At 41.4% G+C, this 25,130-nt stretch overlaps 1 protein-coding gene across 1 annotated transcript; it reads right to left on the reverse strand.

The window, feature by feature from the left end:
- Positions 1-394: 394 nt before the first annotated feature.
- Positions 395-22,779, reverse strand: stox1 (storkhead box 1). Its single transcript, XM_005456532.4, has 4 exons — positions 22,160-22,779; positions 5,364-5,516; positions 1,171-3,802; positions 395-618 (listed from the first exon to the last, which is right to left on the reverse strand). Exons 1-4 carry the CDS (start codon positions 22,488-22,490, stop codon positions 465-467), a joined length of 3,270 nt encoding a protein of 1,089 aa, XP_005456589.1. The 5' UTR covers positions 22,491-22,779; the 3' UTR covers positions 395-464.
- Positions 22,780-25,130: the final 2,351 nt, after the last annotated feature.

Here is a 25,130-nt window from a genome sequence, read left to right on the forward strand (position 1 = left end):
TAGAAGAAAATAAATGGATGGATGGATGAACTGGGGCCTGTTACACTGATAGCATACTGTAAAATAATTCTTGCAGGCACTCATATTGTTAAAACGTTCATATGGAGACATCCATTTCAAGACAGTGTGGGTTTATATATACAGTTTTATTTGTAGTAATTTCTACATGATAAGAAAGAAAAAGGTCAACACTAGAGCTGTAGAGAAGGAAGACTGTACACTAAATAACACACGGTGCTGCTGACACACCATGCACCATGGCATTTCACTTTAAAATTATTTACAAAAACACAAAATATATACTGTACATCTGTACACATGCCTCTTTAGCAATGGCTATCATTATGTGAAGATATGCATAGAATTGTGATATCGGATATATTTCTAACAGTCATATATAACAGAGAGGTTCAAGGCCTCTTCCAGTTGAGACCCATGAAGGTCCAATGCAAAGCTCCGGCGTGCTATACGTTCATGACAGGAGTCAGCTGCAGCAGTGAGCTCTGTGGTCGAATGGCACTGCTCTTCGAATGCAGTTTCTCCAGGTTCTGCAAAAAGCCTCTTCTCTTGAGACCTTCAAGAATGACAGTGTTGCTAGAGGCCAAGCTGACCCGGGTCCTGTGGAGGCAAAATGCACCACTTCAGTAACGTATGTGACGTGGTCGTGCACTCCCTGCTTCTACCTACACACCAGGGTGCACGGCGAGTTCAATGGTGAAAAAAAAAAAGAAGAACTCCTTTCTTCCTCTTTGATTATAACATGAGTGTTTAAGTACTGCACAGCAATTATACATAATTATCATAAATGACTCCCTTCTGTTCAAATACTGGATGCTATAAGTGGCCACAAGGTGTTTGTTCAGCTTTATTGCAATTTACTCTATAAGAAAAAAAAACAACTTGCGAGCATGGCCAACCGCAGACACGTAACCCAGAGGTTAACTAACCTCAGTATGGTGTTTATTCTGCCCAAAACCCCTCCAGAAATATGTGGAGGATGCAGTCTTGTGTGGGCTCACAGTAGGAAAGACATGAGTCAGAGGTGTGAAAAGTAGTAAAAACTCTGACCACAAGAGATCGTGCATCTGGGTTGGGATCAGTGGATTTGTTAAGATTCAGTATCACCTCATTATCTTATTTATAAAAAACTATTTAAAGAGAAACACTCACCTAGGAGAATCTATACCGCTGTCTCCTGTGATGCTCTGATTCTCTCCCGTTTCCACAGCTTCCCTAACATCTGCCCCTCTAGCTCCATCGGGCATGCTCAGAGCAGCCCTGTGGGCCTGAGGTACATGCTTCTCTTCCTCCTTCTTCTCCACCTCAGCTCCCCAGTGAGCAGACTCACCGTCACCTTCATCAGCCGACTTCCTCACAGTCTCTGTGTCCGATTCGATCTCGCTAGTCTGGCAGTAGTCAAAGATGCTACTGTCTCCAACTTCACATGCTTCTGAACAGTCCAAATCGAGGTCATCTTTGTGCCATCTTTCTCCCTGGATCGCTGCATCCCGTTTTGGGCTGGATTCGCTTTCGGTTCTTGGTGATCTGATCTTCTGGTGTTGACGATGGAGTCTCCAGCTGGTGTCTTCAGGTCTGGACGGGCTGAGGGAATCTTCCCTCTGGATTGCTGGAGGAATTCGATCTGCTGACTCCTGCATTAAGGTGATTTCTGGCTGGTGAAAGTTGGATTTAAAATGGCGACTGTGTGGTCCCTGATACTTCAGATTAGAGTCGCGGTTTTGGTAAACCAGCTGGTGACCCTGATAGTCCGCACCAACTGTTGTGTACTTATTTGCATCTTCTGTAACCTCATCGTCATTCAGGCACAATGAACTGCAGGCATCATCATCCTCCTGATCAGCTGCTCTCTGATAGAGTCTGCAGTCGTCCTCAATAAAGCCATCAGTGTCTGTTACCAAAGGAGTGCTGTTAGATGTCAGTTCCAGCCTTTCTCCCAGGCTCATGGCTCTTTGCTCTCTGTTATTGATAGTGACAGGTCTTATCTCCTGTGGGTTCTGGGTCTCTGTAGTTTCAGAGACCTCGTTAGGCCTCTGTGTGTTGTCTTTTTGTGGGTTGGAGAGTCTGAGGGAATGTTTCCGCTGTAAAGAGGGCTTGGGCCAGGGCAGATTTGAATCATATACATTGTTTATTATGGCAAGCTCATGGGGATGGGTGGAGAGAGAGGCATTAGCACTGGAATACTGCTGGATGTTAGGAAGACTTCCAACTATATTTTGGCTGCGATCTGGCACACTGTCATATTCTGGGGCATCCTGAAAATGTTTGCTCTCTCTGTCCTCTCTCTGTCTGACCTTGTCATCTATGCGAAGCGTACTGCTCTGTGGGTAGACTGAGCTGTAGTTTAGTGGCAGCTCTCTGCTGGGCTTCGTGTCCGATTGGAAAAGAAGATCAGCAGTAAATTCCCTCTCAGGGCTGCAGTTGTATTGTTCTTCAGATGTAGTGAATTTCACTTCATTCTCTCCATCTGCTGCCATCAGTCTGGCCCGGTGTGGGTCCCAAGATTTGGAGCGATGACTCGTTCGGTCCTTCCTCCCTGATCCCGAAGTCTTGTGCTCTTTCACCTCTCGTCTTCTGTGCTCTCTGGCAGCGGGAATTCTGTTCTCGGCTTCTTTGAGCGGATGTGTCTGGAAAGGGTTTTCAATGCGTTTCTTATAAAGAGACTTTCCCTCAGCAGTTCCACATTCTTCCACTTGAACTGGTTCATCAACAGCGATTTCCACTCTGAGCCGCGTAGGGATCAAATCCTCCCCCTCTGGATAATTGTCCGCACATATGGAAGCTTTGTTCTTAACCTTGTCCTTCTCCTTTTCCCTGTGCTTCTCTTTGGACGAGTGGCTCCTCCTCTTGCTGCGAGAGGCCTTCTGAGCAGATCGTTTGCCTGCTCCTGCCTTGGATGAGTGATGATGCCTCAGTTTTGAAGATGCCAATATCTCAGTAGACATTCCCTTATCAACTCCCTTATCATCTTTATCAACACCCTTGTCCAGCACTTTTTCCATCCCTCTCTCCCTTCTCTCCTCCAGCTTCTTCATGAGGACCGTGTGGCGTGTCAGATTGTCCACAGTTAGCTCAGGGTTGATGCGTTTGATGATTGCATGCTCCAGATCACGGGGTAAGTTGTTCAGGTCATCCTCGTCTCTTACTGGCCACTCTTCTGGAGGGAACTGGCCTGAAAAAGATGCATACTCCTTCTTCGGTTTCTCCTTTTTTCCTCCATTCCTCCAGAACAAACTGAGCCCAAACCTCCTCCCCGGTTTATCTTTTTCTTTGCGGCTGGTGGCGTTAGTAGTGGCTGTAGTCTTGCTGATCTCACTTGCCTGACAATCTGCTGCAGTGGAGGTGGACTGATGTTGCACGGTGGGTTTGTGATCTAAAGGTCGCGGCCACTTTAAGCTTTTCCCTGTGCATTCGCTTATGGACACGGACACGGAATGCTGATCTGGGACGGTGGAGGGAGGCACAGTTGCTGGAGCATTCATGGCATTAGTGGAAATTTGGAGGGGGCTAAAACAGCTGCAGGACTTGCAGTGGGCGACTGGGGGCGTTTGTGTGCTCTCGACACAGACGTCGTTACTTAGTAGGTAAGTAACGGGAGGAGGTAAAGGAGCGTCATCTGCCGAAGAAGAAGTCCACCAGTTCTTCTCTCTGACCATGTTGTTGGTGATGAAATAAGTCTGTGGAGTGACGATGAAGTAGCCCTCGCCTGTGTGGTAAATCTTGCGTTCCTTGATCAGATTCCCTAAAGCGTTATAGAGGATGTCCTGAGTGGGGATGGTTATCCCTGAGACACAAAAAAGGGAATGCGATTAAGGCCAAAAGAAATGAAATGCTTATAATTCCAAATCTCTAATGCATAACTGAAAACTATGAAGCTACAGCCAGCAGCCATTTAGCCTAGCCTAGAACAGATGCTGAAAACAGGCCTATGGCTTTCTTTGTTCTGCCCAACAAGTACCTTGTAGTGCATACCCACAGATCTGTGCACAAATTGTGCATGTGAACGTTTCACCCATAAATCAGTGGTTTATTATTATTATTTTTTAATTCACACAATACATTTAGTAGTGCCACTGACCATGCGTACAAACAAAGGAAGGCCTCGCTGTCCAAAAACACCATATGTCATAAAATGCTCGATAAAATGAAAAAATTAACTGCTTGTAAAGAAAAGAAAATACTGCTCCCATATTAGTATATGAGATTTATGAAACATGCGCACTGGCCTATTTCGCTCTTGCCATCTTTTGTATGTTAGTAAAACAGAATCATGCTGAATCAACAGGTTTATGAATCTACACAAAATCTGCTGCATTTCTTTATACCTCCATGTGAAAGTGGTGACGGTGTTTCTGCGGCTTTCCTAAGCCAGAAAAGCCGCAGAAACAATTGTGTTTCCACCAGAGTGACAATGGTGAAAAAAATAATAAGAAAAAATAAATAAAGTAATGCTCCAGCTGAAGTAACAGAGGTTCTTAATATAATTTTCCCTTAGACACTCAGTGTGGCTTAAGGACTGGCACTTAGTGCCTTTCTACTCAGCTGAGTACTTTAAATATTTCTGCCACATATCTCGTTGACATGATCACACTCTGATGGATGAATCAGGGGAAACTCAGGGTTCAGGGTTCACCAAGGATGCTTCAGCATAATAACCGGAGGACTCAGGGATTGATCAAGCAACCTTTTGATTGGTAGACTACTCGTTCAAACCACCTTAGCTAAAGCAGCCCAGTTTGGACATCGAAGATGATGAAAAAAAGACTAACACTGCAAGTGATTTGTCAGTCGTAAAAAAATTAAGACTAAGCGATGACATCTAGTAATGATATAATCCCTTTTAATGAAATATAAGATCATTTAAATATGAGATAAGATAATACTGAAATATGATTAAATTAAAAGGTAAAGCCTAGATTTTTCCATTTACTTATTCATTTATTTATTTTTGTTTTCTTGAAATAGTATTTTTTTTTTATTCTATTTTTTATTAATTGTGATTTGTTACACAGTGTTTTTGGAAAACTGCAAATAATGACCAAAAGGCAACTTTATTATTATTATTAGTAGTAGTAGTAGTAGTATTGATATTCAGTTTAAAGCTGCGTTTTAACATTTTCTAAGCATTTTCTAGTCTTCATTATTTCTACACACGGTCAGAGGCACTTCAAATTTTTTCATAGAGTACAAACAAACTCCGCTACAAAAATACTGATAAATCACTCATTTGTGCATGAAATTTTTGTACGCACAGATTTGTGTGTGCACTGTTAGACAACGAGGTCCAATGTTCTTGCCTATCTATTCATTTCTCAAGTAAGCTGTGGCAGTATTTCATGGATTACCTGGATGAGCTTTGCTCATGTAGTTGACAAGTGAGTCCTGACTGACGGTGATCTGGGAAGAGTTCATGTCTGAGATGACTGAGCATAACACCTCAGCCAGGGGAATGAACTGGGACTGCGGAACAGGCGACATCTGCACTGGGGACAGGTCACCTGAAAACCACACACACACACACACACACACATAAGCAGATTACTGGGTGGAACAGGTGGGCCTGCTGCAGGAGATATAAACACACCTGGGACAGAGGGTCTCTCTCTGACTTGCGCTGCCAGTGAAAACAACTCAAAGTCCTGAAGTTGACATTCCTGTCCCAACCACCTCCTAAATCATGACCAAGGTGGTCTATTTATGTGAGTTATATGAACCATGCCTGACTGCTTTTGGAATTCCATTGGTACTGGGACCGACCACAGAATTCCATTACTCCCACAGAAATGACCACAGCTCTGCCTGCTGGGCAGATCAGATATCCTGCCCCCATATCATAGAGACCTACACATCTAGGAGCTGCCCCTAGACAAACATGTTACTAAACCTGAGAGACACTAAGAAAAAGGGTCTTGGAAACATTTGTCTCTGCAAAAATAGTATGAAATTAATTCTGTAAATGTGCACTTCATATCACAATCCCAGCAATCTGCACAACTTCACAGATCTTTCTTTATCGTGCAAACAAAGTGTGGGAGCCTATTAAAAAGCCACAAAGCTTTCAATCATAAAACCTGAAGCTAACCAGGCATTTTAGGAAACTTTAGACCAACATGAACTTTCACACATGGAGAAGCAGGGATTAGAGGGTTGGGATCATATTGAGGGGACTCTTTAACACCATATTTATAAGAGTGGACTGAATGAAGGGGAAATGAATGGAGACTGGTTACCTCACTGGTTACATGAAATGTTCTCATTTGGTTAATGTGTTACTATGTTCAGAGACAAGAGGCAGTTACTAGTACCAGTGTCATGACACGCAATCTTCTTTTTCCTACAAAGTGAGGTAACATCATAGTGACAGACATTTGCAGCTCGATCTGGGTTCCAGAGGGGAAAGCAGCAAAATTTCCAGAAGATTTCTCCAAAGAGGGTGCAAAGGCCAGCCAAAACCAGAAGACATAGCATAATATCAGCAATGTTTACTTTTAGAGGGTGCTGAGTATTAATTACAGAGTAGAGTTCAGATATATATGTTAGGTTAACAGTAGTGGTGGGTGGATTTGATGTGGTAATGATTAAGAAGAGAATGTGGGTTTTGCTGCTGTGGATAACTTATGTCTTGCAATCTAACATAAAAGGGGTAAAAGAAATGCTTGCAATATGATCTACAATGTTGACATGCTAACAACAATGTTATCCCAACATAAAGCTTACAATCAGCCAGCCGACCAAGGGTCTCAAACCCACTGCTGATGAATGATTAGACTTCCAAAGTCACGGACAGAACCTTACCCATCGGAGTGGAAAATTGGTTTTAGTTAATCATCTACACCACACCAGTGAAAGGTGCGCAAAAAATGATAAACAGGAAAAAAGAAAATGCAATCCATCAAAAATGCTACTTGAAAACTTGAGTGTAAAGTTATCACATGCACACAACTAATTAAATTCAGCTACGTGACCGCTTGGAACTTTTGGAGACTGCTTGTGTTGACAACAGTGTTTTGTGTATAAATGTCACACTTGTATGACTGTGAGTGATTTCCCCATCAGCCCTGGGGCATTCATTCAAAAGCACTGCCAAGCTCACCACTTGATGTAAGCTAAACATTTACAACCCTCACACTTGAACCACTTATGTCTGAGGCAGGGAAAATATACAGCTAATCAAATATCTGCTATAGTAAAGAATGAGAACACGCATACGTATCACACACACGATGACAGATGCAGGCAAATTTACAAAAAAACTATTGTTTGAAGAGGGACGTGTCATTAGTCAAAATCACTTATTTTTCAGCTCGGCGCTTGCATTACGACCACAGAATGTTTTGACAGATTTTATATGGGAAAAAATGACTTAATCAGTGTGTGTAATCTACCACATGGACATAAATGTAATCCAGTGTTAAAATATGTGATATGAAATTGCATATTGGTACAATTAAAACATTTTGGCTTCTCTGCATATATAAACAGATGAAAACTAAGGTTAAGATCAGGTTAAGACTTAAACTTTTTACAAAAAGGGAAAGAAAAGTTGGAAAAAGACCCCACATAACAGCTTTTAGCTACACAAATGAATAATAAGTAGCCTAAAAACACTGTTAACACTAAAAACTGTGCTGCTTGAAATATTCTCATCACTACAAATGGTCCTGCATTTCAGTTAATTTAAAAAAAATTGAAGGAATATGTGAACCTAAAAAAGTAACAGAACAATTATCAGCACATGGGGTTCACTTAATGCTCGTAAGGTTCACAGGCAGGGGTCTTTCTTTGCAAAACTGATCCTATGAGGGATTGTAAAAGAAAAAAAAAAGCTGCCTTCCCCCAGCCGAGACAAGACATTAAGCTGTCTAAACCTCAGAGCGGATATCTCAACAGCGGTCTCCCTGGCAGTGAATTAGTGCTGCTGACTTAGCTTCTCATTGTTGTTAACTTCCTATAGGAATGTCTGGCAGGCTGTCCGCATAGAAACCACTTACAAACACAGTCAACAGTGAAAATGTCAGCAAGGTTATGACAGAGTTAAAGGAGTGGGAGGCAAATAATTAACATCCTAATCACAGGGAATCAACAAACTAATCTTCTCTTCGCACAGACGTAATATCAGTGGATTGATTGTTATCCTCTGGGATCGTGTCCTGGCTCAAAGCACGATATCCTGTAGGTTCCGGATTATTAGGATTTGTTCTTCTAAAAGGGTTAAATGCAAAAATATATTAAGCCAATAGGTTTCTTACATGCAATGGATTGCAACTGCCTTGAACTTTTGGTGCAAGACATGACAAAAAACACCTGTAGGAGTTCAGATGTGGGAAATATTGCTGTAATGGAAGGATGGGGCTGGCTGAGGATCTTTATTGAGTCTAACATTAGCAGGCGTGACTGTCGGAGAGGTTCACCGTTGTAACCGCCTTCTCTCCAGGGGGAACGGATCTCTGTGTTGCTGTAATCCAAGACCAGGCCACCGACATTAAACCCTTTGTCATACACAGCATGAATACCCGGCTGGGCACCATGGCAACCGAACCCTGTGTCATAAGGGAGAGACAGGGAAAATAGCAGCTTGAGAACCAAAACGGGGACGAGCATTGTGTTAATGCGAGTTACCAGAAGGAGTAGCAGTTTGATATAATCTCGTCAAAGGGTTATCTGCACTCAGCTTGTCATCATCTGACCTAATTCTTTTTCTGTGAAAAAGAAAGTTTTCACACAACTGCAGAGAGTCCTGTGAAAAACACCCTCACTGTTTTCATAGACATTAAGAGAGTAAGTAGCAGCCAGGTGCTACTAATCAAATGCACTTGATTTATGGATGGAGCACCTATACGAATGCTCTCAAAGTTTGCTAATCTGCAGCATTCAGGTGTGCGTTAACACAACGGCACAATCTTCCCAAGAGTGGATGTTCCAAAAAAATTCACACCAAGGTCAGTGCTATTAGAAAAAGGCTGAACACATGTGGCTTATTTGTGAAATTTGCCAGGAGAAAGCCTGCTTTCTAAAAAATTACATGGCAGCATGGCTTAGGCTTGTAAAGTTGCATCTGAACAAACCACAAGACTTTAGACAGACATTTAAACAGATTAGACCGAAGTGGAGGTGTTTGGCCATAATGAACTGGACCACATCTGGTGAAAATCCAAACACAGCATATCAACACAAACACGTAATACCAGTTGTCATGTGCGGAGGTGGCGTTGTGATTATTTGGGTTTGTTTTGCAGCCACAGGACCTGAGAATCTGGTGTAACATAAACTCCTGTGGATATCAAAGTAATGTCTGACAGCTAAAGCTGACCTGGCTGAAACTGGGCAGCAGTTGAGCTGTTGATTGTTTAGTAGGACAATGATCCCAAGCACATCAGGAAATCAACAACAACAACAAAACAAAGAATCACAATGGTCCAGTCAAACTCCAGTTAAACTCCAGAGCTCAACTTGATTGACACCTTAAGAGAGCTTTGCATAAACAAATGCCTGCAAATCTCAATGAATTGAAAGAAGAGTTTGCTAAAATTCCTCCATAAAAATGTGAGACTGATAAAGTTGTACAGAAAAAAATATGTATTTATAAAACTGTTTGGAGTCCTGAGAAAACACTTTTTCACATGATTGTTCATGCAGATATACAATCTATAAGCAATGGGTTTTTGGTACTGGAAACTTTCTGATTTCCATTTGAAGTCCGGCCACAACCAAGAAAACAACTGAGAACAAAGGAAGGTAGGCATCTGCTGAAATGCATCACCTCGCAGTTTCTTTAATTTATCTGCATTATCTGCTGAAATGGAAATCTTGGACCACTTACTACACTGGCAGCACAGAAAGTCCAGAGAGGTCTGCTGGGTTAACCCGCAAAAGAGTCAGCAGACTAGTCAATGGATTTCCAGATTGCATATGGCAAAAGTTGGACCTACTGCACTTGGTGCTTGACTCATACTAAAGGCTTACAGGTCATGATACTGGAGTCTCTGTGATACTTCTTGCATTTTTATTGAAATGAGCTATGATATACAGTCATATATAAATATGCAGAAAGAAAAACAGTTTAAGTAATGTTATAGTTATCCCTTCCATCTTGTTCCTACAGGAATAGGAGCAGGAGTTTCTTTATCAGGGGTGCAATGCTTAAATCACATGCTGGTTTGTATTAAAATAACTTGAAATTAAAAGATCATTGTGATTTTATATAACTAGCCTGATTTTTGCTTCATGAACAGCATTAACCGCAACATTAAAATAAAGCAACGAAGTCCACACTATGATTTCTGCCCCTTGCAGACCTAAAAAACATTCTTCCAGTGTCATAAGTTTTCCATGTGAGAATAAACTGCTGCCTGGGGAACAAAATGAAAAATATCTAAAGCCGACTGTTCATATTGCAGCAATGACTGGCAGAGACCTTCTCTCCTCAATCCCCACTGAGATACTTTTGGCTGCTGACACTGATCAATACCACATGTATTCACATGGCTCACATGTTGTTAGCAGACCTTAGAGCCTCTTGAGTCTCATTTCATACGTGATTGCATTACCTTAAGTCTCTTGGAGTAAAATACTGCACCACACCGTAAAGTACATGCTGCAGACCTGCCATAAATTGCACCACTGTCAAACTATCTCTAAATTATCTTTACTGAATGCAGAGAAGGCAAAAATCTTCTGTTTATGGACTTCTCAATCAGTGGACGTGCCATAAAGTTATAGCAATATTCAAAGACTAGAAGCACCTAACTTTATGAAACTCACTAATATGATTAAACATGTTGGTTTCTGCACAATGTAGAAAGATATCATCACAAATATGCTCAGACAATAGAGCCCACACATTTTCAGACACACAGTAGAGCAAAAAGTAAAACAATTAATTAAAAAAAAGTCTCACAACAGCTTGTATATCATTTAACATTTCAACCATTTAGCTGACATTTTAATATTTAATGATATTTTGCCAAGAAGTGAAACTCTAGCAAAGTCTTCCGTTCCTGATCATCACCAGCCCTCGATAACAAAAAACATGTGATGTACTGGCTTTAAGTTATGCCTTGGAACAGTACAATAAGATTCCTGTAAATATAAACAGACTGCGCATTAATGTGAAATATTGGTTATTATCCTGTATGCCCATTAGTCACACTGTTGTAGGGATGGAAATGTTTATTGGACTACCAATAAATATATGAAATATCTTAATAATATTTGTATGGATTGCCATGACATTTGAGGCTAGAAGTGCATGAGAATTTTTCTCTAGTGTCATCATTTAGCAAATGTCTGGAGCTTTTACTAAAATGTCTGAATAACAACCGGATGGTTTGTTACACAATGTCACAGCAACAATTTTTCTTCCAACACTAAAACTTCAGCGTGTCCAGGTCTTTATTGGCCCAAATACCTGAAAACTAACCGCAGTCCAATCAGCCTCAGGTATTTTTATGTTTTCTGCTAATGTGTAGTTGTTAGCGTAAGTCAAACTAGCTAACAGCTAGCTAACATTAACACGTTAGCTTTGTTTTCTACTGTACTACTTCTACTGATAACATTTAGCTCTGCCTCACAGAGCTTGCCCATAGGCCATTTTTAACCTCAAACACAACTTCAAGGGCTAGAAAAATAAAGACAACCTGGAATTCACTAAAACTGTAAACCCTTGAATGGCCACTTAAAGCTGTATTCAGAGCCTAGCACGTTAAAATGCTCAGTTATTTTCACTGAAATTAAATGTGTTTACAGCCTTGTAAAAGAAATATATTTGACCTTTAATTGAAACAATAAAATTCGTCTGAATTTCATTGCCACTTAAATAGTAAATAAACTGTTATCTGTTTCTGCGCAATGCTATCATATGCCATACAGTTATAGCTTGCTAATTCAATTTTCTGTTACAAGTAGTTGTGGCATCTATTTAACAAACACAAACAGCTGGCCAGTACATCGCAATCAATTTGAGTTAGTGCAGATGAGTGCTACTCATCTGTGAAGCATCTCTTTCCATTAGAGGACTGGACTTAACTGGCTGTACTCTGGTTATATTTCTACGTGAAAGCAAGGTTACTGAGCACGTTTGTGGAGGAATTTGTGAATTTCTCCGTCAGAGGTTCTGGTTGGACTTTGATTGTATGCAATTAATGTGAATTTCTTTGAATGTAGATGGCAACAGGTTTGGAACAGAAGACAAGAGATTTGTGATTTTAGCGATTTATCAAAGTCAGTCACTCTTTCATGACAAACAGAGCATATGTAATTACCAAGTTGACTCAACTGCAAACTGATAACAGACCAACTCAGTCATATCGCTATCACAAAGTCACTTTGAAGATGGCAACTGAGTACGAGAGGTCACACACCTGATCCCTATCCTCTGTGGATGCAACCATTTCGAAGGCAACAAGACTGCAATTGTGTGCAGTGAACTTGCAATTATTTTGGTTGCACCGCAACTACTGTTTTCCTATAACCAGGCTCGAAAGCATTAGCTCTTAACTTAGCACTCCAACCTCTTAAATAAATATGGTAACTTTTGGCTGAAAAATCAAGATTTCAAAAGCCAAAAATGGCAAATTGACCAATTTTCAAATTTTCTTCACACCAATGAGTTACATAACAGTTACTACATGAATCTTTTATATACAGCCTTTAATGATCCTATAGTTTGGATCATTAAAGGCTGCTCAGTGTGCACCAGTCCCTTGCTTCCTGAATGTTTTCTGTCCTTGAGCCAAGAAGCACCTGATTCAGAGCTGTGTTGTAGTCAGTCTACTATTGACCTTTCATCTTTGCGCTGCTGCAGGTAAAATTTAACTAAAATTTTAGGTTTGATTTAGACAATCCCTCATTCAGTAGCCCTCTAGGAACACATACCACTCAAAGATGCCCACCCGCTTATCTCATCCTGCTATCGTCTAATCTTGTAGGCTCCAGGAGGCAAACAGGATAATCTTCTCTCTCCCTCATTAAAGACACACAGCATGGCATTCAGCGAGATCTCAAGGCCTGCCCAAACAGACTAAAGTCATTCCTTATCTCTCCCTCACTAAGTCAGTTTAACTATGTGCTACAGTAAATCTGCTAACCGTACATGCAAGATTCAGTCAACCTTGGTGACACAATGTCAAACATTTTGTCAGATTTCTAATTTATGTGCTAAATTCCCACCCGTCCCAAGACCGCTACCCTTTGTCCTTGGTATTTTGGACAAGCAGGGCTCCGTGACACCGCCCTTGCCTTCCTTCCTATATATGTGTGTGTGCTGCACTTTTTAAAAGTGCTTTATGAGTTTGTGTCTTTAACTCGCATAAGAACACAGACGTGGGCGTTGCAGTTAAATGGCCCAATAAACTGAGTGAAAAGATCCCTTCAGAAAGCAATCACAGAGCAAATATCCCAGCAATGAAACCTCTCCCAGTGTGGCGACACTGCTCTTTCACCCCAAAAGCCCAGCATTAAGCAAAATGTCAATGAAATAAAAACCTATTATAGAATTTGCCGTAAAATTACCATCCATGAGCTTCCTGTGTCTAACACATCAATAACCAATAAGCTATAAATGCTGAGCCACTGAGCATTTTAGAGCTTTATTGATTGATTCCTGCCAATAAAACCTGCATCTGACCTATTCATGGTTCAGCATCAGAGAGTGCAGTGCAAGAGAGGAATCAAGGTGGGAGAAAAAAGGTCAAATCTGGACTGTGTCTGCTTGTTTTGGGGGGGTTTTTTGGTAGATTAAAATGGCAATTTAGCCCCTTCATCGGCATACAAGCATTGCAACATCTTAAAATAAACAGCTGAATAAAAGCTGATAAAAGTCAAAACGACTTGACTAAAGAAAATTCATGAGCTAAAACCATGAGCAACGAAGAAAAACCCAGGCTGGGTTTGTGTTGTCCCACATCACCATAGAAACCTTTACTGTGGCAGCGAGCTGCCACGTCCAATACGAAAACAAAGAAAAAGAAGAAACAGCAGCAAAAGTGTCGTTTCTGTAACAGCCTCGAGACAAAGTTTGCCAAAGCGGGCCTTTGATATTTGATGTATGTTGGCAAGTAAGCACAAACAGCCTGTGACTAAGCTTCTCAAACTGTCATTCACCGAGCTCAAAAGATCTACAGTGGTTTATAGTGGGTCACCGCAAATCTTGCTTGCAAATCCCCGCAGCTGTAATGGCATAAAATAACGCTTTTACCGTCTGATTCACAAGAAGAACAATTGGAAAAGCAATCCCGCTCATAAAAGTGACCTGGCACTAAGCTAGTGAGTAGGAACCCCATCATCACGTTCTGGTGAAATAGGAAACACACCTGACCAGGTGTTTAACAGCAGACCTCAGATAAACAGGGCTGTATTTTATACCAAAAACATCTTAAGTGTAGCATGATTTCAATTTATGCCAATGCCATCAGACAGAGTTAAAGCACAGCTTTACCGACAATTTATTTTCTCATTCTTTCACTTCATACCTCTTCAGACTAAGTGGACCACACCGCGACGTTTCTGGTTCTCATCTGCTTTGATGAACTTGAACATTACCTCAGAGTCTGCCGGATCCATTTCTGTGCCACAGTACCTTTCCTTTGTTCTTTAATGTATAAAAACTAGTACTCTGCAGTATCTCTGGCCAAATTGGTCCCAATCCCCTGAGAAACTATTCATCTCGGCTTTGTTCCAGCCCACATCTGAAGTGTTCAAGGCAAAACTATTATATTTCCTCTTTACAGAAAATGCACAGTTAAAGATGCATACCAGAGATTATTGTTGCACTTTCAGGGGGACTTTTTTCCATTTCAAAAGAAGGGTTACAATTATTTACACATAAGCTAACATACTCGCTGGTGCAAATGACACCACCAGAGTTGAAGCACTAGAGCAGAGCCATTTTACTTAAAAGGAAAAATACCTATACTGTGTCTTGTTGCAGATTTTATTGGGTGAATGCTGTACGCATTCAACCTATTGAGTTCCTGTTTCTTTATTCTTTGCTGCTTAACTATGCCCACAGTTTCGGTGCTATTTTCACCATTCAAATTTTAAACTGTTCTGCTAATTCTGCTTATGCCAGCTATTTTAAAATATTACGCTTTTTAACATTTCAACGGGTCATATCTCCTAAACCGTGGACTCCAGACACATGAGCCTTGTGCCAATATATCTTCAGACACTCCTGACGCTCATGGTGAAAGAATTTTTCACTTTACAGTTTTCCCATGAATTACGTTTGTTTCAGAAAAGGAAGTCTGTCCTTCTCTCAGATTTCAAACTCTGGACGCCGTTTTTTCTCTCGTCATGTCTCTCTCTGGGATGACTGCCGGTTTGCCTCACTGAGATGAGCAAGCGCCCTGAGAGCGAGCAGCGCAGGTTCAAATCCTACCTGCGGGTCTTGCTGCATGTCTTCCCCGCTCGCGCTGCCACTGCTTTCTTGACACTCTTCAGTGTACCCTTTCAAATAAAGCCATCTTCAGCAAACAGTTTTCTTTTTTTTTCAGCAGATAATTACGCTTTTTCAGCTGTTTTCGACACACGATTTCCGCTACATGGCATTCACCCAGCATTTTTGCAGTTAATGCAACTTTTTCTAGTTTTTTATTTAAGATCAATTTTATGGCATGAAAGCCTTAAAGGCTTTAATTTCTTTATATTAAAAGATTAGCATCAAGTACCCAACTGACTCTGTTGGTGCTCCTGATATTCAGTATGAACCTGTTAAGTCTGATAGTTAGGTTACCTATAAGGACTAGCACAAAACCATACTACTTAAAACAATCATTGGGTCTGAAAAGCTTCTGCTGTTAAAGCAAATGTAAAACACTTGACTGAATATGCCTTTGTGCAAAAAGGAAGAAAAAAAAATATTGTATCGCTTTGTAATTTAATTCTGAGACTGATAAAAAAGATAAATATATGCATATATTTCAATGAAAGAGCTGATTTCTTCAAGATAAGACAAAAAGTCACGGTTTAGCCAGATGTTTGGCTGAACCACCTGATTAGCTTGCCCTCAAAGTAAATGCACTCAGTGAGGAATGCATAAGGATACGTTTAAATAATACCTCATGTTTAACCCTAAAGTAGTAAGAGGCAGTTCAATTCCCAAAATTTTATAACATTATTTAACATTTTTTGTTCAGCATTCGAGGGCATGCACCCAGAAAGGAAATCCTATCCTCTTCGGTGTATCAGTCTGGCTTCGGATCAAGACAAGCATAGCACTATCTCAGCCACTACCTTATGTTGGACCTCTGCTGGAAAAAATCAAAGACACTGCTGTGATGTTTCCGGATACTTAACTAGCAACTGATTCAGTCACTGATTCACAGATGTTTTCAAGACTTTCAGACTCTGATCCAGCTGTGTGGGAATGGTTTCGCAACTAGTTTGCATGCAACTATCACTGTGGAAAGAAGTGTCCCACATGAGGTCTTTGTGTATTTAACAAAAGGTGTACCCCAAGGTTCTTTCTTAGGATTCCTCTATATTCAGCATTCACGCTTAATAGCCCATTTTAAAGACCTGTACAGTATATTGCTATGCATTTTTCTGACACTTTGCCAAGCTTGGAGCTTAAAGAAAGACAGGAGGCCCTAAATCTCCAGCTTGTCTTCCTGAAAGATCTGGGTATTTTCATTCCTACTCCATACATGTGACATTTCCCCACTGACACCCCACCACAAAAACATATATACCCAGCATCGAGGAGTATTTTCAGCAGATCCAAGCATTAATCATGAGTGATAGTAGTCATTGGTTGCAGATGAAACCCATTTCCTCTCGTTTAAACTGAGCTGAAGGTGCAGCAGATTCCTGTGTTTATTATCCCAGTGTTTGGAGCACAGCTCCCATCCGCTATCCGCCATGTGATCCATCACTCCACAATGCCCTTAAAATCATCAGCTCTGTCATAGTTTCTTGGAAGTATCTTTCACTCTTGAAATTCAATAACACAGCACCTTGCTATTACTGAACCAATGTTAGCATACCTTTGCATTTATTACTGCTACATGAAGCAAAGAAAACATCCTGTCAGGAAACTGAACATTAATAGTGATGCAGAGTTTAATGCAATGTAGTCTGACCCATTTGTCTGACCGGAGACTGAATAAAGATAATTCCACCAAGGGAAACCTAAGCTGTCACTGACAGGGTGCATAAGCTCAGGGATGAAGAGGAAACTCCTTAACTGTTATTGTTGGCATTGGTCCACTCAGCCGCTGCGGGTGAGCCCAGTGTTTGGGTCGATCCAGAGGCCGACATGCCTGATTCGCACCGGGGTTAGCTTCCTGCTTAATGGGAAAGGATGTGGCAAACAAATGATGTGGCAGGAGTGCATGCACATGCCGAGTCCTTCATAAACACACACGGAGGGTCACATCTGAGAATACAGGTCAAGGTTTCTGAATTATTTGCTAAGCTATTTTTGCAACCACAGGAACTAGAAAAAAAACACTGTAGATAACTGCAGAAAAAAATCTTGCCAAAAGCAAAATACAATAAAAGTGATTGTAAAAGGCTCCTTTCAAGTAACAATTTAATTAATTTTCCTTTAAACTGGTTATTTATAAATATGAATGAGACAAGAAAGGCACATCAAGTGTGCAAATACTACCAAAACCTTTGCCCTATTTTGCAATTTTAGGGAAAAACATTCAGTTTAATACTAGAATTTCATGGAATTTTCCTTTCTTAATACTCCAATTCGGCACTTGTTACAAATCCTGCAAACTGCATCTGCAACATGCCTCGTCTCTCATCTTGGCAGTGCAATGACGTATTTTCTGACCTACCAAACCAACATTTATGGAAGATGTTAAAACATTTACACGGCTGATTGGTATACAATTAGTTTTAAATTCATACCTTAGGACCTCTTTGAAAGCACGGCCACTGTCATAAAACAGAGTTTGAAAAACGAAGATAAATGTGATTATTCGTTATAAGCTGATCAAATTTCAATAGATGGTCAAAAGGAAGTTTGCTCTAGCTACACTAATGGTTAACTTGTGGCAATGATTGACACTGTTACAGGAAGGGATAAAAAACTAAATAGCTGGATAGAAGTAATAATGATCACCTGACACTGAAATAGCAAGCTTAAAGTAATCGTTTTAATTAAAAAAAAGAAAAACTTAAATAAGAGGTTGAAATTGTTATCAAAAAGTAGACAGTTAAACTGCAAAATATAGTGAATGAATAGCAATAATGTTACCAGTAATATTGATCAATGCAGCCCTGACATGTCCATTCACAAGTGCACATTTGTCACCCGGTGGGTAAAATACTGAGACGTAAGCAGAAACGCAGTGAGCAAAGAACACCTGGATACTGTTTAAATGTATGTTTCTTTCTATAAAACCCTCTGAAGCTAAATAACCCCGAGGTACCTTGTTAGCAAGAAGGCTGTAACCTTTGACCTGTGCTGCTTAGTTAGGACAGGGTGGGCCATTTAGGGGCGGGCAAGGCGGTGTCATGGTTAATAAGCTAACATCTGGAAGAGTTATGACTATTAGTGGAGCGCTTTGAGACTCTGACAAAATACCCCCATGAAAGGAGAAACCCCTGGTGTGAAAATACAACACTTTCAAGTGAAAAGTAAAGGGCAGAAATGAGGCTTGCTGAGCTGCGAGCTCAGGAAATGATCTCAAGAGTAAATGAAGCATTTCAGGAATGCATCACCACCTCATGGTATGGCAAGTTAAATGAAACATACCATTTAAAAAAAGAAACTTGGCTTAAAAAGAGCAGCTTAGTCATACCTTACAGTGCTCAAAAAATGACACAGATGTGCTGAAAAGTAGTGATTTCACTGACAAAGGTGAGAAGACTTGTTTACGCCTGCGTTCAAAGGAAAGAAGGTTTGCAGAGACTGACAGTAGAAAGGATACAGAACACCTCATTACACCGGTGGCTTACTCCATATAAATGTTTAAGCCTGTGTCTCCATGCTCATCCTGCTGTGGGGACAATAGTGACACGCTAAATAATGCAGAACCAGCTAAAAGTCATTACTGAGCCTCTGGTTTCAAAGGGACAGCTGGAGTGGTTTACCACTGAGAATTAAAGCCTTTGGGGAAATTTGTAGTTCTTTGTTTTGTTTTTTATGTTTTTTTTATTTAAACAAAGCCAACAAAATGTTTGGAGCATTTTAATGAGCAATAAGAAGCTACAATTGGATTCAATTTAGAGTTGTACTTTTTGGGGGAGTAAAAAAAAAAACCTTTTTTACCCTCTTGCTGAGAATTTCATGACACTGACTTCCTTTTAATTACGGAGAAAGAGTAGGGAGGAGCAAGCCTGCTCATCCTGAAGTTTGAAAAGCTTCTTAAAAGTACCCACAAAATTTCCCAAACTGATATGCTTGTTTGTTTCATCTGGACAGTTTAGGGCTTTAAGTCTTTATGCAAGTCTAGATAAACCACTCCAGCTCCACAGTTAAAGTACATGAAGCCACTATAGAGCTAATTATCTAACGCTTCGCTCAAGCATGTTTAACCCACAACAGACATTTTCCGTTAAGGCAACTCACTGATTGCAAATAAACCATCCCTTTAACAAAAAACAAGCTGTTAAGGTGGTGTAAAAAATCTCCAGATCCCACTGTCTTGTTTTTTTCCCTCTTGATTACAACTCCATTATGATGTAGTTCCAGTTCACCCTTTACTGGAATAATCTTTAAAAACTACAGCTGTGACAAGACTGTGGTGCTTTATCCAGCTCCACATATTAAGCATCATTGCAGGCATTTCAAGAGATGTTATCCACACAAAGTGTGGTAAATATGGCACATGTCATAAATGGGTGATAATTTGAGGTACTGTAACTGCACTGCATTTCCAGTAAACTAAATCCTCACACTAGTCATAAGTGAGATGGTTTTACAGTGCTATTATCCTGCAGAAGGACACTGGATGAAGAATGAGAGACATAAGTTAGTCTAAGCAGAGATCTTCAGTTCCATTGGGCCCATTGCCCACGTTAATAACACTTCATACCAACTTCTCACACTGATTGTTTACCTCAGTCTAACCTCCCCACAATCCCCGTCCTCCACCAAGCCTCCCCACCTCCAGCACACCGCATTTCCAGTGCGTCTTCCTTTAGAAGAAGCCTGGGAGTGGGTGAGTGGGTGATGGGACCACAAGCCAATCTCTCTGCACTGAGACTATCAGCACAGATAACCAGACAGGACCATCTATGTCACCTGTGTCTCTCTTTCTTTGTCTCTTTTTAGACAATGTTAACTAACTTTGCCTACATCTGGTTAGCTTCAGCTGAGCATCTCTTAAATTAGGCGTTCCTTACACACAAAAAACTTCCACACTGCAGTAAAGTCTGAACCTTCCTCTGACCTGAGAAAGGAAATAGGGCTATTTGAAATTCACTGTAGCCCATAACTCATAACATTTTGTGTTTTCGAGCTGACATATTTATATCAGGACAATGTCAAGGCCTTAAGTCCATGCCTGATATCAATCTAGGAGTCTGACTTCCACAGTCCCACACTGGCCATGAAACGGAGGGACATTAATCCTGGGTAACAGAAAAGCGGCTGCGGTCGGCAGGCAGTCGCTCAGTGATTCACTGCTGACCAGCTCTCAGCGAGAAGACTGTAAACCAGGCTCTGACAACCTGCCAGAGCTTATTTCCATACAAATTGCTGCGGCGCGAGGAGAAGGATTTGTTAAGGATGAGAAGGAGGTGGTATTTCCACACGCAGACGTGTTTGCTTCTGCTGTGGAGAACACATTCGAACGTGAGCTCACGCATGAACGTGCACACTTTTTGGGCCGTGCGTAACAATAGGTGCACCATCACCTTTGGCCCATGTGGTGTTTGTTTGTCTGCTGAGTCGGGCCAGTCAGGGCCAGGAGGGGTTGCTCAGTGGGATGGCATGTCAGCCTCCACCCTCTCCCTCTCTCAGTCAGTCCACGCCCTCCCGGGGTCTCCCTCTGTGTGGTCTCTTTCTCCCCTTCACATTCCTTCATTTGCTTGTCTGTGCACTGCTCAGTCTCGCAGAGCTGACACACTGACACAAAGTCAGCAGGTAAGACAGCAGAAGGCACACATCCAGACAAAAGGCACTACTCTGAAGACAGACGGGAAACGTCAGTACTGCAAGCAGCCGGGAAGCTGTTGGAAGGCAGCTGCAGCACTGGGACACTGCCCGAACAGCCAAGATTTGGAAAAACACCTTCTACACCCTTTGGAGATTTTAACTTTAATGTTATAATTGTGTAATTTTAAAAGTGGACAAGTATTAGTCCCCATGCATTTATTTGCAAAAACCTACAGATTAAAATAAGGAGGAGGGGGGGAAAAAAGAATGTGTCTGTTAAGAATAAGGTCATTAGCTCTAAAATCCATACAAGATTGTCGTTTTCTCCAGGGGTCAGTGCTGTCAGACATTTACAGCCTGTGAGATCATGCTATAGGAGGCTGCATAAAGGTTTCTGCCCCATTTCCATTGTTTCTGTGTCGCTATATGCTGCTTTAAAGCACAGCCGGAGAAGAGGGGGGCAATTAGGAGCAATTACAGGGAGGTTTGTTAACGGGCTGGGGTAAACGTATGACTGTGTCAGTAACAGAGGAAGGACTGATTTGGCATGCAGTTCTCCCAAACACACCAGACATTTGAGGGGTTTGATGGGTTTGTTGGGTGGGGTGGGGGTCTAGTTAGAAACATAGTCTTCCAAGTAAACTGAACAGATGTGGCTTCAGCAGTTATGAAAGTGATGAAGCAGGCAACATGTGGCCTCTTTAGAGATTCTACCTGCTAAAACAGGTTGTTTTAAAAAGGTCAGCTTTACAATAATAAACCTAAAATAATGTAATCTCCACTTTTACTGCTACAACTTCTACATCTTGTGGAGTTCCACTGTGCCAGCTCTGTGTCAGTCACACTTTACAGCTTTCACACATTGGTCTCAGAGTGGTAAACGTGTTGTTGGTGGTGTGATTACAATAAAGAGCCCCTTTAAAGAAAAAACACCTTGTGCCATTACATGAATAGTAGCTGTTCACTGCGCTGAATGAGTCCTATCACCTTATTTGCATTGCAAACGGGACAGTGGCGTATACACACGTTCTGCTGCTTCTACTTTAATACTTTCAAGTGTGTTTGGTGGACATTTCGCTCACATACCGACAGCTTTAATGATAAATCCCTTCGGTGACCTCAAAGCCCTGCGCATCCACGCTTCCCTCAGCACCTCCAAGTTGCTGGCGTTGCCTTGAATGAAAAGCACCAGGTTTTCCATCCATCCCTGAAAGTACACCTCAGCTATAGCCTTGACCAGTCTCTTATTCCAGAAACTTCGCGAGTTTTGCGCTTTAAAGTCCTCGAAAATCTCCTGACCGCTCGCACCGGTGCCGCCGAGTTTCCCTCCGCCGGCGCGCACACTCTCCTCGTCCGGGCCGAAAACTACAGCCAGCGAAGCTGCTGAGAGCTGGACGAGTCGCTGCTGGTGAGACATTTCGAAGCCTTTTTATGGGCTCCGGAGACTCTCGAAACCAAAACGCACGCGTTAAAAGGAAGTTCTCTCATCCAAAACACCGATTTTTGCCTCGCATTCCTCCGGTTGCGCGTCTGAATCCTGCAATGTCTAAACCGGAGGCGCAGAGGACGTCCGACTGGTTTCTGTCGGCTTCCAGGGAAACGAGTGACGGTGGCAGGAGGAGGAGGACTCACCAGCCTGCCTCCGCCGCCGCTGCTGGGACCCACAGGTGGACCTCCCACCGACTGTTCACAGGTGTGTGCGTGTGTTTTGCTTGCCAAACAGAGTTTACCAAAATAGTACGTCAGAGTGCTCCCAAGATTTATGCAGGAGGAAGATTTACCTACAGTCCTACAACGAGAGGGAAGCTCAGAGTCTCAGAGGCACCCCTGCAAAAACCCTGCGTGGGCTATTTTACATTGTACCTTTGCGGTTTTTTCTATCCTCACCTTTCCATTTGACTTTCTGTTTTTTCATTGTTAAATTTGGTGATTCTTAAACAACCAAGATTTTTTTTAATTTCATCTTTAACACAAGCACAAAGCCTCCCCGGAAAGCCTGAGTCGTCTCCTGCTCACAAACTTGCAAACAATTTGAACGCGTTTTGATAAATCCCGTGTGATTTGTTACTTATTGATATTAGATTACTTCAATTTTATCCTCGCTACAAGTTGGTGAAACAGATGGCTCTGACGCTGATACCAAAGCACACTGGCAGACAATCTGTGGCTCTCACTGAAAGCGGAGTTTCACAACAATGACTCCGATTAAAGTGCGTGAGCCTCCGCTGCAGGGTACATTTGCCACTGAAATGAGAACCATACCCTCCTGTGCTCTTAAAAAAAAAAAGGACCCCATTAGGCCCAACTTTTACTGAAGCTCTAAGACAGAGAGCCACCTCATATATCACAGTCTCAAAAGGCTTGTAGTTTAGTTTTCAGGAGCATTCAGGCCCCTGAAAGGCCGGGGGCCACTCTGCCTCAGTGTGGTATTAGAGCTCATGCAGGAACAGGATATTACACTTCCTCTGTACATGAAAAGAATACATCACCTCAGCCAGCACAGGATGAATTATATGCAGTCTGACTCGGTGAAACCGAGTTGAGTGAAGTCGGAGGCTAGAAGAGCAAACGAGCAAAGATTATGTGTGGGATTAAAGATTTATGCTGTTCAGTAAGAAGCTAATAGAGCAGATGGAAATCAAGCTTAATAATCGTTTGAACATTTGCAGTTTGGATCAGATTCTGCTGTCATTACATGCAGCAGAGGTCTGCTCAAACACACTGTCGCCTCACAGCTGGAAGGTTCATGGTTTAAATCCCCTGGTCGGCTGTGTGAAGTTTGCATGTGTTCCCTGTGCTTGCACTGGTTTCCTCCAGCTTCCTCCCACAGTCCAAACACATTGGTGTATGTGGCTTGTTGTTTAAAGCACTTTGACAGGTTAGTATGACTAGAATGGCACCATGTAAACTAGTCCATTTCCAACTTTTAAATTCTAGAAGAAATCCTTAATATACAAAATGTGTGAGGCTGATTTTTGTAGGAAAATATGGAAAACATGTCCATTTAATGCCATCAAAATTTAAAATCTTTGGTTTAGATATTCCACTCAATAGACTGTATATAAAAAATAGTCGTAGCCACCTTCACCTTGCCCATTTTGAAAGCTTGAATTTCTGATTTTAGCCCTCACCATCTGAGGTTTTCTGAGCCACGTGTGACTCCGTTTAGACAAAAAGATGCAGTGCCAAAGAATTAACTAACATTAGTTTGGTTAGTAAGATGCATCCCACAGGTACAGATGTCTGCTAAGCACAACCACACAAAGATAGCTGAGCATTCAATGACTCAGATTAGCTGAGATGATGCCTAAAGGTCAGTTACAGGCCTGAGTTTTAAAGCAGCAGTATAACATTAAGCCTTTATGCAATTTGGAAGGCTGTCAACCTCTTTATTTCAGACAAACATGAAAGTCTGTGAGGATTGAGTGATGGTGAAAACCCCAGAAGTAACTTTAACACTATTTTAAGGCTATGTAAAGGAACTAGACTCCCACCACATACTTAGTCTGGTTAGATTAGAGCATATATTGCACTTCTGGAAGAGGGAAAAAGTAATTTTGCTGTTTAATAAAGCAACTGATTGAAGGTGTGATCAGGGATTTTGAAAACTAGTATTCTTTGGTAATGTGTAAAAAAACACTCCAAGAAATCCTCATCATCTAATTTCTGTACAGAATAACTTATAAAGTTTGCAGCAGAAGGCTGCTGCTCCCTGAGTCTGGTTCTGGCAGAGGTTTCTTCCTGTTAAAAGGGAGTTTTTCTTTCCTACTGTCACCAAGCGCTTGCTCACAGAGGCTCATCTGATTGCTTGGGGTTTTTTTCTGTTATTTTTTGGTCTTTACATTAGAATATAAAGTGCTTAGAGGTGATGCTTTATAAAGCAAATTGAACTGAATAAAAAGGTTTAACATGGCAGGAAGCAAGCTTGGTATTCAGCTTTTTGTGTGTGTTTTTTAGTCTTTGTGTTGAGCAGTCAGCTGGTGGCTGAAGATAGGGATTATCAAACTTCTCATCTAACTGTTAAGAAGTCTAAACTGAATTTGTGAATAACTGTAAC

The sequence above is a fragment of the Oreochromis niloticus genome, linkage group LG13 (assembly GCF_001858045.2).
Source record: "Oreochromis niloticus isolate F11D_XX linkage group LG13, O_niloticus_UMD_NMBU, whole genome shotgun sequence".
Classification (NCBI taxonomy): Eukaryota; Metazoa; Chordata; class Actinopteri; order Cichliformes; family Cichlidae; genus Oreochromis; species Oreochromis niloticus.

Excerpts from the sequence above, each read along its gene's own strand:
- stox1 (XM_005456532.4), bottom strand. The coding sequence starts at position 22,490 with ATGTCTCACCAGCAGCGACTCGTCCAGCTCTCAGCAGCTTCGCTGGCT. Across the intron at positions 5,517-22,159 it reads ATTTATCATTAAAGCTGTCG|GTGACCTGTCCCCAGTGCAG; the intron begins GTATGTGAGCGA and ends TGTGGTTTTCAG. Across the intron at positions 3,803-5,363 it reads CATGAGCAAAGCTCATCCAG|GGATAACCATCCCCACTCAG; the intron begins GTAATCCATGAA and ends TTTGTGTCTCAG.